The sequence below is a fragment of the Hemiscyllium ocellatum genome, unplaced genomic scaffold, assembly GCF_020745735.1.
Source record: "Hemiscyllium ocellatum isolate sHemOce1 unplaced genomic scaffold, sHemOce1.pat.X.cur. R, whole genome shotgun sequence".
Classification (NCBI taxonomy): domain Eukaryota; kingdom Metazoa; phylum Chordata; class Chondrichthyes; order Orectolobiformes; family Hemiscylliidae; genus Hemiscyllium; species Hemiscyllium ocellatum.
The window spans coordinates 1,935,618-1,953,572 of NW_026867602.1; the positions used below are offsets into that span (position 1 = coordinate 1,935,618).

Genomic DNA, 17,955 nt, shown 5'->3' on the forward strand with positions numbered 1-17,955 from the left:
GGGGGGAAACAGGGGAGAGGGGACGGGGGGGAGGGGACGGGGGAAACAGGGGAGGGGGAATGGGGGGAAACGGGGGATGGGGAATGGGGGGAGACAGGACACAGAGAGGGGGAGGGAGGGAAAAACAAAAGGATAAACATTGCAGTTTCCGCAATTAAATACAAAGTCACGACACAGCAGCAGGTACAGAACAGGAGGCCATTCAGCCCGTCATTGAAACAGTAACACAGGTACAGGAGGCCATTCAGCCCGCCCGGGCTAGGCTGCTCATGGTCAGGTCACAGCAGGTGTGTACCTGAACTCCACTGACCTGCCTCAGCTTCTGAAGCTGGAATCAGAGCTGGCTCCGGTGCAGATGGTGAGGACCCTGCCCCAGCGAGGAACCAGGCAGCGGGAGAGACTGAGGGACAAAACCCCGGCCTCCTTCCAGCCCAGAGACGGTACAGCCGGCTGGTGAGGGAGGGGGGTGGGGAGCTGAGGGGGGAGAGCTGCAGTGGGGGGCATGGGGGGGGGGGGCATGGGGGGGGGGGGGGAGAAGAGGTGCACCCCGAGAGCACCAACGTCTCTCTGTTGTTCCCCGCGGCCGTCCCTCCCGCGGTTTTGTCCCGATCCGGGACCAGTGCCCAGTCAGCGGCCCCCAGCCCGGGGCCTGGAAAGGAGAAGACAGACTGCAGCAGCAGGGCCTCACTATCGATCCGGGGTCCCGGAGATCCTGAGCAGAGAGCCCAAGGCCATCGGTGTCAGCTTTATCCAACACGCACTCCCTCGCTTTCCTCCACTTGTTCATGCGGACAGTATCAGAGCCAGCATCAGCACAGGGACACAGCACCTGGAAAACAGGAACGCCGGGATTATACATGGGGAACACAGCTCAGTATACACACCGGGGGGAACACAGCTCAGTATACACACGGGGTTATACAGGGGGGGGAACACAGCACAGTATACACACGGGGTTATACAGGGGAGAACACAGCTCAGTATACACACGGGGTTATACACGGGGAACACAGCTCAGTATACACACCGGGGGGAACACAGCTCAGTATACACACGGGGTTATACAGGGGGGGGAACACAGCTCAGTATACACACGGGGTTATACAGGGGGGAACACAGCTCAGTATACACACGGGGTTATACAGGGGGGAACACAGCTCAGTATACACACGGGGTTATACGGGGGGGAACACAGCTCAGGATACACACGGGGTTATACAGGGGGGAACACAGCTCAGTATACACACGGGGTTATACGGGGGGGGAACACAGCTCAGTAAACACACGGGGTTATACGGGGGGGAACACAGCTCAGTATACACACAGGGTTATACAGGGGGGAACACAGCTCAGTATACACATGGGGTTATACAGCTCAGTACACACACGGGATTATACGGGGGGAAACACAGCTCAGTATACACACGGGGTTATACAGGGGGAACACAGCTCAGTATACACACGGGGTTATACAGGGGGGAACACAGCTCAGCATACACACGGGGTTATACAGGGGAGGAACACAGCTCAGTATACACACCGGGGGGAACACAGCTCAGTATACACACGGGGTTCTACATGGAGGGAACACAGCTCTGTATACACACGGGGTTATACGGGGGGAACACAGCTCAGCATACACACGGGGTAATACAGGGGGAACACAGCTCAGTATACACACAGGGTTCTACGGGGGGGAACACAGCTCAGTATACACACGGGGTTATACAGGGGGGGAACACAGCTCAGTATACACACGGGGTTATACCGGGGGAACACAGCTCAGTATACACACGGGGTTATACAGGGAGGAACACAGCTCAGTATACACACGGGGTTATGGGGGGGGAACACAGCTCAGTATACACACGGGATTATACAGGGGGGAACACAGCTCAGTATACACACGGGGTTATACGGGGGGGGAACACAGCTCAGTATACACACCGGGGGGAACACAGCTCAGTATACACACGGGGTTATACAGGGGGGGAACACAGCTCAGTATACACCCGGGGTTATACGGGGGGGGAACACAGCTCAGTATACACACGGGGTTATACAGGGGGGGAACACAGCTCAGTATACACACGGGGTTATACAGGGGGGAACACAGCTCAGTATACACACGGGGTTATACAGGGGGAACACAGCTCAGTATACACACGGGGTTATACAGGGGCAGAACACAGCTCAGTATATACACGGGGTTATACAGGGGGGGAACACAGCTCAGTATACACACGGGGTTATACAGGGGGAACACAGCTCAGTATACACACGGGGTTATGCAGGGGGAAACACAGCTCAGTATACACACGGGGTTATACAGGGGGGAACACAGCTCAGTATACACACGGGGTTATACAGGGAGGGAACACAGCTCAGTATACACATGGAGTTATACAGGGGGGAACACAGCTCAGTATACACACGGGGTTATACGGGGGGAACACAGCTCAGTATACACACGGGGTTATACAGGGGGGAACGCAGCTCAGTATACACACGGGGTTATACAGGGGGGAACACAGCTCAGTATACACACGGGGTTATACAGGGGGAAACACAGCTCAGTATACACACGGGGTGAAACGGGGGAACACAGCTCAGTATACACACGGGGTTATACAGGGGGGGAACACAGCTCAGTATACACACGGGGTTATGCGGGGTGGGGAGAACACAGCTCAGTATACACACGGGGTTACACGGGGGGAACAAAGCTCAGCATACACACGGGGTTATACAGGGGGATCACAGCTCAGTATACACACGGGGTTATACAGGGGGTAACACAGCTCAGTATACACACGGGGTTATACAGGGGGAACACAGCTCAGTATACACACGGGGTTATACAGGGGGGGAACACAGCTCAGTATACACACGGGGTTATACGGGGGGGGGAACACAGCGCAGTATACACACGGGGTTATACAGGGAGGGAACACAGCTCAGTATACACACGGGGGGAACACAGCTCAGTATACACACGGGGTTATACAGGGGGGGAACACAGCTCAGTATACACACCGGGGGGAACACAGCTCAGTATACACACGGGGTTATACAGGGGGGGAACACAGCTCAGTATACACACCGGGGGGAACACAGCTCAGTATACACACGGGGTTATACAGGGGGGGAACACAGCTCAGTACACACACCGGGGGGAACACAGCTCAGTATAGACACGGGGTTATACAGGGGGGGAACACAGCTCAGTATACACACCGGGGGGAACACAGCTCAGTATACACACAGGGTTATACAGGGGGGAACACAGCTCAGTATACACACGGGGTTATACAGGGGGGAACACAGCTCAGTATACACACAGGGTTCTACGGGGGGGAACACAGCTCAGTATACACACGGGGTTATACAGGGGGGGAACACAGCTCAGTATACACACGGGGTTATACGGGGGGGAACACAGCTCAGTTTCCACACGGGGTTATACAGGGGGAACACAGCTCAGTATACACACGGGATTATACAGGGGGAACACAGCTCAGTATACACACGGGGTTATACGGGGGGGAACACAGCTCAGTTTCCACACGGGGTTATACAGGGGGAACACAGCTCAGTATACACACGGGATTATACAGGGGGAACACAGCTCAGTATACACACGGGGTTATACAGGGGGAACACAGCTCAGTATACACACGGGGTTATACAGGGGGGGAACACAGCTCAGTATACACACGGGGTTATACAGGGGGGGAACACAGCTCATATTACACACTGGGTTATACAGGGGGGGAACACAGCTCATATTACACACTGGGTTATACAGGGGGGAACACAGCTCAGTATACACACGGGGTTATACAGAGGGAACACAGCTCAGTATACACACGGGGTCACACAGGGGGGAACACAGCTCAGCATACACACGGGGTTATACAGGGGGAACACAGCTCAGTATACACACGGGGTTATAGAGGGGGGGAACACAGCTCAGTATACACAGGGGGTTATAGAGGGGGGAAATACTGCTCAGTATACACACGGGGTTATACAGGGGAAACACAGCTCAGTACACACACGGGGTTATACAGGGGGGGAACACAGCTCAGTATACACACGGGGTTATACAGGGGGAACACAGCTCAGTATACACACGGGGTTATACAGGGGGAAACACAGCTCAGTATACACACGGGGTTATACAGGGGGGAACACAGCTCAGTATACACACGGGGTTATACAGGGAGGGAACACAGCTCAGTATACACACGGGGTTATACAGGGAGGGAACACAGCTCAGTATACACCCGGGGTTATACAGGGGGAATACAGCTCAGTATACACACGGGTAATACAGGGGGAAACACAGCTCAGTATACACACGGGGTTATACAGGGAGGGAACACAGCTCAGTATACACACGGGGTTATACGGGGGGAACACAGCTCAGTATACACACGGGGTTATACAGGGGGGAACACAGCTCAGTATACACACGGGGTTATACAGGGGGGAACACAGCTCAGTATACACACGAGGTTATACAGGGGGAAACACAGCTCAGTATACACACGGGGTTATACGGGGGGGAACACAGCTCAGTATCCACACGGGGTTATGGGGGGGGAACACAGCTCAGTATCCACACGGGGTTATGGGGGGGGAACACAGCTCAGTATACACACGGGGTTACACAGGGGGGGAACACAGCTCAGTATACACACGGGGTTATACAGGGGGGAACACAGCTCAGTATACACACAGGGTTCTACGGGGGGGAACACAGCTCAGTATACACACGGGGTTATACAGGGGGGAACACAGCTCAGTATACACACAGGGTTATACAAGGGGGGAACACAGCTCAGTATACACATGGGGTTATACAGGAGTGGAAACACAACACAGTATACACATGGGGTTATACAGGGGGGGGAACACAGCTCAGTATACAAACGGGGTTATACAGGGGGGGAACACAGCTCAGTATACACACGGGGTTATACAGGGGGAACACAGCTCAGTATACACACGGGGTTATACGGGGGGGGAACACAGCTCAGTAAACACACGGGGTTATACGGGGGGGAACACAGCTCAGTATACACACGGGGTTATACAGGGGGGAACACAGCTCAGTATACACATGGGGTTATACAGGGGGAACACAGCTCAGTACACACACGGGATTATACGGGGGGAAACACAGCTCAGTATACACACGGGGTTATACAGGGGGAACACAGCTCAGTATACACACGGGGTTATACAGGGGGGAACACAGCTCAGCATACACACGGGGTTATACAGGGGAGGAACACAGCTCAGTATACACACCGGGGGGAACACAGCTCAGTATACACACGGGGTTCTACATGGAGGGAACACAGCTCTGTATACACACGGGGTTATACGGGGGGAACACAGCTCAGCATACACACGGGGTAATACAGGGGGAACACAGCTCAGTATACACACAGGGTTCTACGGGGGGGAACACAGCTCAGTATACACACGGGGTTATACAGGGGGGGAACACAGCTCAGTATACACACGGGATTATACGGGGGGGAACACAGCTCAGTATACACACGGGGTTATACGGGGGGGGAACACAGCTCAGTATACACACCGGGGGGAACACAGCTCAGTATACACACGGGGTTATACAGGGGGGGAACACAGCTCAGTATACACCCGGGGTTATACGGGGGGGGAACACAGCTCAGTATACACACGGGGTTATACAGGGGGGGAACACAGCTCAGTATACACACGGGGTTATACAGGGGGGGAACACAGCTCAGTATACACACGGGGTTATACAGGGGGAACACAGCTCAGTATACACACGGGGTTATACGGGGGGGGAACACAGCTCAGTAAACACACGGGGTTATACGGGGGGGAACACAGCTCAGTATACACACGGGGTTATACAGGGGGGAACACAGCTCAGTATACACATGGGGTTATACAGGGGGAACACAGCTCAGTACACACACGGGATTATACGGGGGGAAACACAGCTCAGTATACACACGGGGTTATACAGGGGGAACACAGCTCAGTATACACACGGGGTTATACAGGGGGGAACACAGCTCAGCATACACACGGGGTTATACAGGGGAGGAACACAGCTCAGTATACACACCGGGGGGAACACAGCTCAGTATACACACGGGGTTCTACATGGAGGGAACACAGCTCTGTATACACACGGGGTTATACGGGGGGAACACAGCTCAGCATACACACGGGGTAATACAGGGGGAACACAGCTCAGTATACACACAGGGTTCTACGGGGGGGAACACAGCTCAGTATACACACGGGGTTATACTGGGGGGGAACACAGCTCAGTATACACACGGGATTATACAGGGGGGAACACAGCTCAGTATACACACGGGGTTATACGGGGGGGGAACACAGCTCAGTATACACACCGGGGGGAACACAGCTCAGTATACACACGGGGTTATACAGGGGGGGAACACAGCTCAGTATACACCCGGGGTTATACGGGGGGGGAACACAGCTCAGTATACACACGGGGTTATACAGGGGGGGAACACAGCTCAGTATACACACGGGGTTATACAGGGGGGGAACACAGCTCAGTATACACACGGGGTTATACAGGGGGAACACAGCTCAGTATACACACGGGTTTATACAGGGGGGAACACGGCTCAGTATACACATGGGGTTATACAGGGGGGGAACACAGCTCAGTATACACACGGGGTTATACAGTGGGGGAACACAGCTCAGTATACACACAGGGTTATACAGGGGGGAACACAGCTCAGTATACACACGGGGTTATACAGGGGGGAACACAGCTCAGTATACACACAGGGTTATACGGGGGGGGAACACAGCTCAGTATACACACGGGGTTATACGGGGGGAAACACAGCTCAGTATACACGGGGTTATACAGGGGGAACACAGCTCAGTATACACACGGGGTTATACGGGGGGGGGAACACAGCTCAGTATACACACGGGGTTATACGGGGGGGGAACACAGCTCAGTATACACACGGGGTTATACAGGGGGGAACACAGCTCAGTATACACACGGGGTTATACGGGGGGGGAACACAGCTCAGTATACACACGTTGTTATACAGGGGGGAACACAGCTCAGTATACACATGGGGTTATACGGGGGGGAAACAGCTCAGTATACACACGGGGTTATACAGGGGGGAACACAGCTCAGTATACACGGGGTTATACAGGGGGGGAACACAGCTCAGTATACACACGGGGTTATACAGGGGGAACACAGCTCAGTATACACACGGGGTTATACAGGGGGAAACACAGCTCAGTATACACACGGGGTTATACGGGGAGGGAACACAGCTCAGTATACACACGGGGTTATACAGGGGGGAACACAGCTCAGTATACACACGGGGTTATACAGGGAGGGAACACAGCTCAGTATACACACGGGGTTATACAGGGGGGGAACACAGCTCAGTATACACACGGGGTTATACGGGGGGAACACAGCTCAGTATACACACGGGGTTATACAGGGAGGGAACACAGCTCAGTATACACACGGGGTTATACAGGGGGTAACACAGCTCAGTACACACACGGGGTTATACAGGGGGGAACACAGCTCAGTATACACACGGGGTTATACAGGGGGGAACACAGCTCAGTATACACACGGGGTTATACGGGGGAACACAGCTCAGTATACACACGGGGTTATACAGGGAGGGAACACAGCTCAGTATACACACGGGGTTATACAGGGGGGGAACACAGCTCAGTATACACACGGGGTTATACAGGGGGAACACAGCTCAGTATACACACGGGGTTATACGGGGGGGGAACACAGCTCAGTAAACACACGGGGTTATACGGGGGGGAACACAGCTCAGTATACACACGGGGTTATACAGGGGGGAACACAGCTCAGTATACACATGGGGTTATACAGGGGGAACACAGCTCAGTACACACACGGGATTATACGGGGGGAAACACAGCTCAGTATACACACGGGGTTATACAGGGGGAACACAGCTCAGTATACACACGGGGTTATACAGGGGGGAACACAGCTCAGCATACACACGGGGTTATACAGGGGAGGAACACAGCTCAGTATACACACCGGGGGGAACACAGCTCAGTATACACACGGGGTTCTACATGGAGGGAACACAGCTCTGTATACACACGGGGTTATACGGGGGGAACACAGCTCAGCATACACACGGGGTAATACAGGGGGAACACAGCTCAGTATACACACAGGGTTCTACGGGGGGGAACACAGCTCAGTATACACACGGGGTTATACAGGGGGGGAACACAGCTCAGTATACACACGGGATTATACAGGGGGGAACACAGCTCAGTATACACACGGGGTTATACGGGGGGGGAACACAGCTCAGTATACACACCGGGGGGAACACAGCTCAGTATACACACGGGGTTATACAGGGGGGGAACACAGCTCAGTATACACCCGGGGTTATACGGGGGGGGAACACAGCTCAGTATACACACGGGGTTATACAGGGGGGGAACACAGCTCAGTATACACACGGGGTTATACAGGGGGGGAACACAGCTCAGTATACACACGGGGTTATACAGGGGGAACACAGCTCAGTATACACACGGGTTTATACAGGGGGGAACACGGCTCAGTATACACATGGGGTTATACAGGGGGGGAACACAGCTCAGTATACACACGGGGTTATACAGTGGGGGAACACAGCTCAGTATACACACAGGGTTATACAGGGGGGAACACAGCTCAGTATACACACGGGGTTATACAGGGGGGAACACAGCTCAGTATACACACAGGGTTATACAGGGGGGAACACAGCTCAGTATACACCCGGGGTTATACAGGGGGGGAACACAGCTCAGCATACACACGGGGTTATACAGGGGGGAACACAGCTCAGTATACACACGGCGTTATACAGGGGGAACACAGCTCAGTATACACACGGGGTTATACAGGGGGGGAACACAGCTCAGTATACACACGGGGTTATACAGGGGGAACACAGCTCAGTATACACACGGGGTTATACAGGGAGGGAACACAGCTCAGTATACACACGGGGTTATACAGGGGGAACACAGCTCAGTATACACACGGGGTTATACAGGGGGGAACACAGCTCAGTATACACACGGGGTTATACAGGGGGGAACACAGCTCAGTATACACACGGGGTATACGGGGGGAACACAGCTCAGTATACACACGGGGTTATACAGGGGGAAACACAGCTCAGTGTACACACAGGGTTATACGGGGGGGAACAGCTCAGTATACACACGGGGTTATGGGGGGGGAACACAGCGCAGTATACACACGGGGTTATACAGGGGGGGAACACAGCTCAGTATACACACGGGGTTATGCGGGGTGGGGAGAACACAGCTCAGTATACACACGGGGTTACACGGGGGGAACAAAGCTCAGCATACACACGGGGTTATACAGGGGGATCACAGCTCAGTATACACACGGGGTTATACAGGGGGGAACACAGCTCAGTATACACACGGGGTAATACAGGGGGAACACAGCTCAGTATACACACGGGGTTGTACAGGGGGGAACACAGCTCAGTATACACACGGGGTTTTTCGGGGGGGGAACACAGCTCAGTATACACACGGGGTTATACGGGGGGGGAACACAGCTCAGTATACACACGGGGTTATACGGGGGGAAACACAGCTCAGTATACACGGGGTTATACAGGGGGAACACAGCTCAGAATACACACGGGGTTATACGGGGGGGGGAACACAGCTCAGTATACACACGGGGTTATACGGGGGGGGAACACAGCTCAGTATACACACGGGGTTATACAGGGGGGAACACAGCTCAGTATACACACGGGGTTATACGGGGGGGGAACACAGCTCAGTATACACACGTTGTTATACAGGGGGGAACACAGCTCAGTATACACACGGGGTTATACGGGGGGGACACAGCTCAGTATACACACGGGGTTATACAGGGGGGAACACAGCTCAGTATACACGGGGTTATACAGGGGGGGAACACAGCTCAGTATACACACGGGGTTATACAGGGGGAACACAGCTCAGTATACACACGGGGTTATACAGGGGGAAACACAGCTCAGTATACACACGGGGTTATACGGGGAGGGAACACAGCTCAGTATACACACGGGGTTATACAGGGGGGAACACAGCTCAGTATACACACGGGGTTATACAGGGAGGGAACACAGCTCAGTATACACACGGGGTTATACAGGTGGGGAACACAGCTCAGTATACACACGGGGTTATACGGGGGGAACACAGCTCAGTATACACACGGGGTTATACAGGGAGGGAACACAGCTCAGTATACACACGGGGTTATACAGGGGGGAACACAGCTCAGTACACACACGGGGTTATACAGGGGGGAACACAGCTCAGTATACACACGGGGTTATACAGGGGGGAACACAGCTCAGTATACACACGGGGTTATACGGGGGAACACAGCTCAGTATACACACGGGGTTATACAGGGAGGGAACACAGCTCAGTATACACACGGGGTTATACAGGGGGAACACAGCTCAGTATACACACGGGGTTATACAGGGGGGAACACAGATCAGTATGCACACGGGGTTAAACAGGGGGGAACACAGCTCAGCATACACACGGGGTTATACAGGGGGGGAACACAGCTCAGTATACACACTGGGGAGAACACAGCTCAGTATACACATGGGGTTATACAGGGGGAACACAGCTCAGTATACACACGGGGTTACACGGGGGGAACACAGCTCAGTATACACGGGGTTATACAGGGGGGAACACAGCTCAGTATACACACGGGGTAATACGGGGGGGGGAACACAGCTCAGTATACACACGGGGTTATACGGGGGGGGAACACAGCTCAGTATACACACGGGGTTATATGGGGGGGAACACAGCTCAGTATACACACGTGGTTATACAGGGGGAACACAGCTCAGTATACACACGGGGTTATACAGGGGGGGGAACACAGCTCAGTATACACACGTGGTTATACAGGGGGGAACACAGCTCAGTATACACACAGGGTTATACAGGGGCAAACAGCTCAGTATACACACGGGGTTATACAGGGGGGGAACACAGCTCAGTATACACACGGGGTTATACGGGGGGGGAACACAGCTCAGTATACACACGGGTTTATAAAGGGGGAACACAGCTCAGTATACACACGGGGTTATACGGGTAGGACACAGCTCAGTATACACACGGGGTTATACAGGGGGGAACACAGCTCAGTATACACACGGGGTTATACAGGGGGGGAACACAGCTCAGTATACACACGGGGTTATACAGGGGGAACACAGCTCAGTATACACACGGGGTAATACAGGGGGAAACACAGCTCAGTATCCACACGGGGTTAGACAGGGGGGGGGGTGGGGGGGGGGGGGGGAGACACAGCTCAGTATACACATGGGGTTATACAGGGGGGAACACAGCTCAGTATACACCCGGGGTTATACAGGAGGGAACACAGCTCAGTAAACACACGGGGTTATACGGGGGGGAACACAGCTCAGTATACACACGGGGTTATACAGGGGGGAACACAGCTCAGTATACACATGGGGTTATACAGGGGGAACACAGCTCAGTACACACACGGGATTATACGGGGGGAAACACAGCTCAGTATACACACGGGGTTATACAGGGGGAACACAGCTCAGTATACACACGGGGTTATACAGGGGGGAACACAGCTCAGCATACACACGGGGTTATACAGGGGAGGAACACAGCTCAGTATACACACCGGGGGGAACACAGCTCAGTATACACACGGGGTTCTACATGGAGGGAACACAGCTCTGTATACACACGGGGTTATAAGGGGGGAACACAGCTCAGCATACACACGGGGTAATACAGGGGGAACACAGCTCAGTATACACACAGGGTTCTACGGGGGGGAACACAGCTCAGTATACACACGGGGTTATACAGGGGGGGAACACAGCTCAGTATACACACGGGGTTATACCGGGGGAACACAGCTCAGCATACACACGGGGTTATACAGGGAGGAACACAGCTCAGTATACACACGGGGTTATGGGGGGGGAACACAGCTCAGTATACACACGGGATTATACAGGGGGGAACACAGCTCAGTATACACACGGGGTTATACGGGGGGGGAACACAGCTCAGTATACACACCGGGGGGAACACAGCTCAGTATACACACGGGGTTATACAGGGGGGGAACACAGCTCAGTATACACCCGGGGTTATACGGGGGGGGAACACAGCTCAGTATACACACGGGGTTATACAGGGGGGCAACACAGCTCAGTATACACACGGGGTTATACAGGGGGGAACACAGCTCAGTATACACACGGGGTTATACAGGGGGAACACAGCTCAGTATACACACGGGGTTATACAGGGGCGGAACACAGCTCAGTATATACACGGGGTTATACAGGGGGGGAACACAGCTCAGTATACACACGGGGTTATACAGGGGGAACACAGCTCAGTATACACACGGGTTTATACAGGGGGGAACACAGCTCAGTATACACATGGGGTTATACGGGGGGGAACACAGCTCAGTATACACACGGGGTTATACAGTGGGGGAACACAGCTCAGTATACACACGGGGTTATACAGTGGGGAACACAGCTCAGTATACACACGGGGTTATACAGGGGGGAACACAGCTCAGTATACACACGGGGTTATACAGGGGGGGAACACAGCTCAGTATACACCCGGGGTTATACAGGGGGGAACACAGCTCAGTATACACACGGGGTTATACAGGGAGGGAACACAGCTCAGTATACACACGGGGTTATACAGGGGGAACACAGCTCAGTATACACACGGGGTTATACAGAGGGGAACACAGCTCAGTATACACACGGGGTTATACAGGGGGGAACACAGCTCAGTGTACACACAGGGTTATACGGGGGGGAACACAGCTCAGTATACACACGGGGTTATACAGGGGGGGAACACAGCTCAGTATACACACGGGGTTATGGGGGGTGGGGAGAACACAGCTCAGTATACACACGGGGTTATACGGGGGGGGGGAACACAGCTCAGTATACACACGGGGTTATGGGGGGTTGGGGGAACACAGCTTAGTATACACACGGGGTTACACGGGGGGAACACAGCTCAGTATACACACGGGGTTATACAGGGGGGGAACACAGCTCAGTATACACACGGGGTTATACAGGGGGAACACAGCTCAGTGTACACACGGGGTTATACAGGGGGAAACACAGCTCAGTATACACACGGGGTTATACAGGGAGGGAACACAGCTCAGTATACACACGGGGTTATACGGGGGGAACACAGCTCAGTATACACACGGGGTTATACGGGGGTGAACACAGCTCAGTATACACACGGGGTTATACGGGGGGGAACACAGCTCAGTATACACACGGGGTTATACAGGGGGGGAACACAGCTCAGTATACACACGGGGTTATACGGGGGGGGGGGGAACACAGCTCAGTATACACACGGGGTTATGGGGGGTTGGGGGAACACAGCTTAGTATACACACGGGGTTACACGGGGGGAACACAGCTCAGTATACACACGGGGTTATACAGGGGGGAACACAGCTCAGTATACACACGAGGTTATACGGGGGGGGCGGAACACAGCTCAGTATACACACGGGGTTATACGGGGGGGGAACACAGCTCAGTATACACACAGGGTTATACAGGGGGGGAACACAGCTCAGTATACACACGGGGTTATACGGGGGGGGAACACAGCTCAGTATACACACGGGGTTATAAAGGGGGAACACAGCTCAGTATACACACGGGGTTATACGGGGGGGACACAGCTCAGTATACACACGGGGTTATACAGGGGGGAACACAGCTCAGTATACACACGGGGTTATACAGGAGGGAACACAGCTCAGTATACACCGGGGTTATACAGGGAGGGAACACAGCTCAGTATACACACGGGGTTATACAGGGGGGAACACAGCTCAGTATACACACGGGGTTATACAGGGAGGGAACACAGCTCAGTATACACACCGGGGAGAACACAGCTCAGTATACACATGGGGTTATACAGGGGGAACACAGCTCAGTATACACACGGGGTTATACAGGGGGGAACACAGCTCAGTATACACACGGGGTTATACAGGGGGGAACACAGCTCAGTATACACACGGGGTTATACAGGGGGGGAACACAGCTCAGTATACACACGGGGTTATACAGGGGGAACACAGCTCAGTATACACACGGGGTTATAGAGGGGGGGAACACAGCTCAGTATACACACGGGGTTATAGAGGGGGGGAACACAGCTCAGTATACACACGGGGTTATACGGGGGGAAACACAGCTCAGTATACACACGGGGTTATACGGGGGGAAACACAGCTCAGTATACACACGGGGTTATACGGGGGGAAACACAGCTCAGTATACACACGGGGTTATACGGGGGGGGGGGGAACACAGCTCAGTATACACACGGGGTTACACAGGGGGGGAACACAGCTCAGCATACACACGGGGTTATACAGGGGGGAACACAGCTCAGTATACACACAGGGTTCTACGGGGGGGGAACACAGCTCAGTATACACACGGGGTTATACAGGGGGGGAACACAGCTCAGTATACACACGGGGTTATACAGGGGTGGTACACAGCTCAGTATTCACACGGGGTTATACAGGGGGAACACAGCTCAGTACACACACGGGATTATACAGGGGGAACACAGCTCAGTATACACACGGGGTTATACGGGGGGGGACACAGCTCAGTAAACACACGGGGTTATACAGGGGGGGAACACAGCTCAGTATACACACGGGGTTATACAGGGGGGAACACAGCTCAGTATACACACGGGGTTATACAGGGGGGAACACAGCTCAGTATACACACAGGGTTATACGGGGGGGGGGGAGGAACACAGCTCAGTATACACACGGGGTTATACACGGGGGGAACACAGCTCAGTATACACACGGGGTTATACGGGGGGGGGAACACAGCTCAGTTTCCACACGGGGCTATACGTGGGGGGGAAACACAGCTCAGTATACACACGGGGTTATACAGGGGGGAACACAGCTCAGTATACACACGGTGTTATACGGGGGGGGAACACAGCTCAGTATACACACGGGGTTATACAGGGGGGAACACAGCTCAGTATACACACGGGGTTATACAGGGGGGAAACACAGCTCAGTATACACACGGGGTTATGGGGGGTGGGGGAGAACACAGCTCAGTATACACACGGGGTTATGGGGGGTGGGGAGAACACAGCTCAGTATACACACGGGGTAATACAGGGGGAACACAGCTCAGTATACACACGGGGTTATATAGGGGGAACACAGCTCAGTATACACACAGGGTTATGCGGGGGGGGAACACAGCTCAGTATACACACGGGGTTATACGGGGGGGGAACACAGCTCAGTATACACACGGGGTTATACGGGGGGGGGGGGAACACAGATCAGTTTCCACACGGGGTTATACGGGGGGGGGGGGGGGGGGAACACAGCTCAGTATACACACGGGGTTATACAGGGGGGGAACACAGCTCAGTATACACACGGGGTTATACAGGGGGGAACACAGCTCAGTATACACACGGTGTTATACGGGGGGGGAACACAGCTCAGTATACACACGGGGTTATACAGGGGGGGAACACAGCTCAGTATACACACGGGGTTATGGGGGGTGGGGAGAACACAGCTCAGTATACACACGGGGTTATACGGGGGGGAACACAGCTCAGTATACACACGGGGTTATACAGGGGGGAACACAGCTCAGTATACACACGGTGTTATACGGGGGGGGAACACAGCTCAGTATACACACGGTGTTATACGGGGGGGAACACAGCTCAGTATACACACGGGGTTAAACGGGGGGGGAACACAGCTCAGTATACACACGGGGTTATGGGGGGTGGGGAGAACACAGCTCAGTATACACATGGGGTTATACAGGGGGAACACAGCTCAGTATACACACGGGGTTATATAGGGGGGGAACACAGCTCAGTATACACACAGGGTTATACGGGGGGGGAACACAGCTCAGTATACACACGGGGTTATACAGGGGGGGAACACAGCTCAGAATACACACGGGGTTATACGGGTGGGTGAACACAGCTCAGTTTCCACACTGGGTTATACGGGGGGGGGAACACAGCTCAGTTTCCACACCGGGTTATACAGGGGGGGAACACAGCTCAGTATACACACGGGGTTATACAGGGGGGAACACAGCTCAGTATACACACGGGGTTATACGGGGGGAACACAGCTCAGTATACACACGGGGTTATAGAGGGAGGGAACACAGCTCAGTACACACGGGGTTATACAGGGGGGAACACAGCTCAGTATACACACGGGGTTATACAGGGGGGAACACAGCTCAGTATACACACGGGGTTATACAGGGGGGAACACAGATCAGTATACACACGGGGTTATACAGGGGGGGAACACAGCTCAGTATACACACCGGGGGGAACACAGCTCAGTATACACACGGGGTTATACAGGGGGGGAGCACAGCTCAGTATACACACCGGGGGGAACACAGCTCAGTATACACACGGGGTTATACAGGGGGGAACACAGCTCAGTATACACACGGGGTTATACAGGGGGGAACACAGCTCAGTATACACATGGGGTTATACAGGGGGAACACAGCTCAGTACACACACGGGATTATACGGGGGGAAACACAGCTCAGTATACACACGGGGTTATACAGGGGGAACACAGCTCAGTATACACACGGGTTTATACAGGGGGGAACACAGCTCAGCATACACACGGGGTTATACAGGGGAGGAACACAGCTCAGTATACACACCGGGGGGAACACAGCTCAGTATACACACGGGGTTCTACATGGAGGGAACACAGCTCAGCATACACACGGGGTTATACGGGGGGAACACAGCTCAGCATACACACGGGGTAATACAGGGGGAACACAGCTCAGTATACACACGGGGTTATACAGGGGGGGAACACAGCTCAGTATACACACGGGGTTATACCGGGGGAACACAGCTCAGCATACACACGGGGTTATACAGGGAGGAACACAGCTCAGTATACACACGGGGTTATGGGGGGGGAACACAGCTCAGTATACACACGGGAGTATACAGGGGGGAACACAGCTCAGTATACACACGGGGTTATACGGGGGGGGAACACAGCTCAGTATACACACCGGGGGGAACACAGCTCAGTATACACACGGGGTTATACAGGGGGGGAACACAGCTCAGTATACACCCGGGGTTATACGGGGGGGGGAACACAGCTCAGTATACACACGGGGTTATACAGGGGGGCAACACAGCTCAGTATACACACGGGGTTATACAGGGGGGAACACAGCTCAGTATACACACGGGGTTATACAGGGGGAACACAGCTCAGTATACACACGGGGTAATACAGGGGCGGAACACAGCTCAGTATATACACGGGGTTATACAGGGGGGGAACACAGCTCAGTATACACACGGGGTTATACAGGGGGAACACAGCTCAGTATACACACGGGTTTATACAGGGGGGAACACAGCTCAGTATACACATGGGGTTATACGGGGGGGAACACAGCTCAGTATACACACGGGGTTATACAGTGGGGGAACACAGCTCAGTATACACACAGGGTTATACAGGGGGGAACACAGCTCAGTATACACACGGGGTTATACAGGGGGGAACACAGCTCAGTATACACACGGGGTTATACGGGGGGGGAACACAGCTCAGTATACACCCGGGGTTATACAGGGGGGGAACAC

The 17,955-nt window shown here is 53.9% G+C and overlaps 1 protein-coding gene across 1 annotated transcript in view; it reads right to left on the reverse strand.

Moving 5' to 3' along the window:
- Window positions 1–334: 334 nt before the first annotated feature.
- The window catches only part of kdm5c (lysine demethylase 5C), a 121,072-nt gene continuing 103,451 nt past the window's right edge, over window positions 335–17,955 (reverse strand). Inside the window, exons 22-23 of the mRNA XM_060822414.1 lie at window positions 562–829; window positions 335–450 (exon numbers count right to left, since the gene is read on the reverse strand). Of these exons, the coding sequence (XP_060678397.1) occupies window positions 335–450; window positions 562–829 (384 nt within the window). The remainder of the gene's footprint in view (window positions 451–561; window positions 830–17,955) is intronic.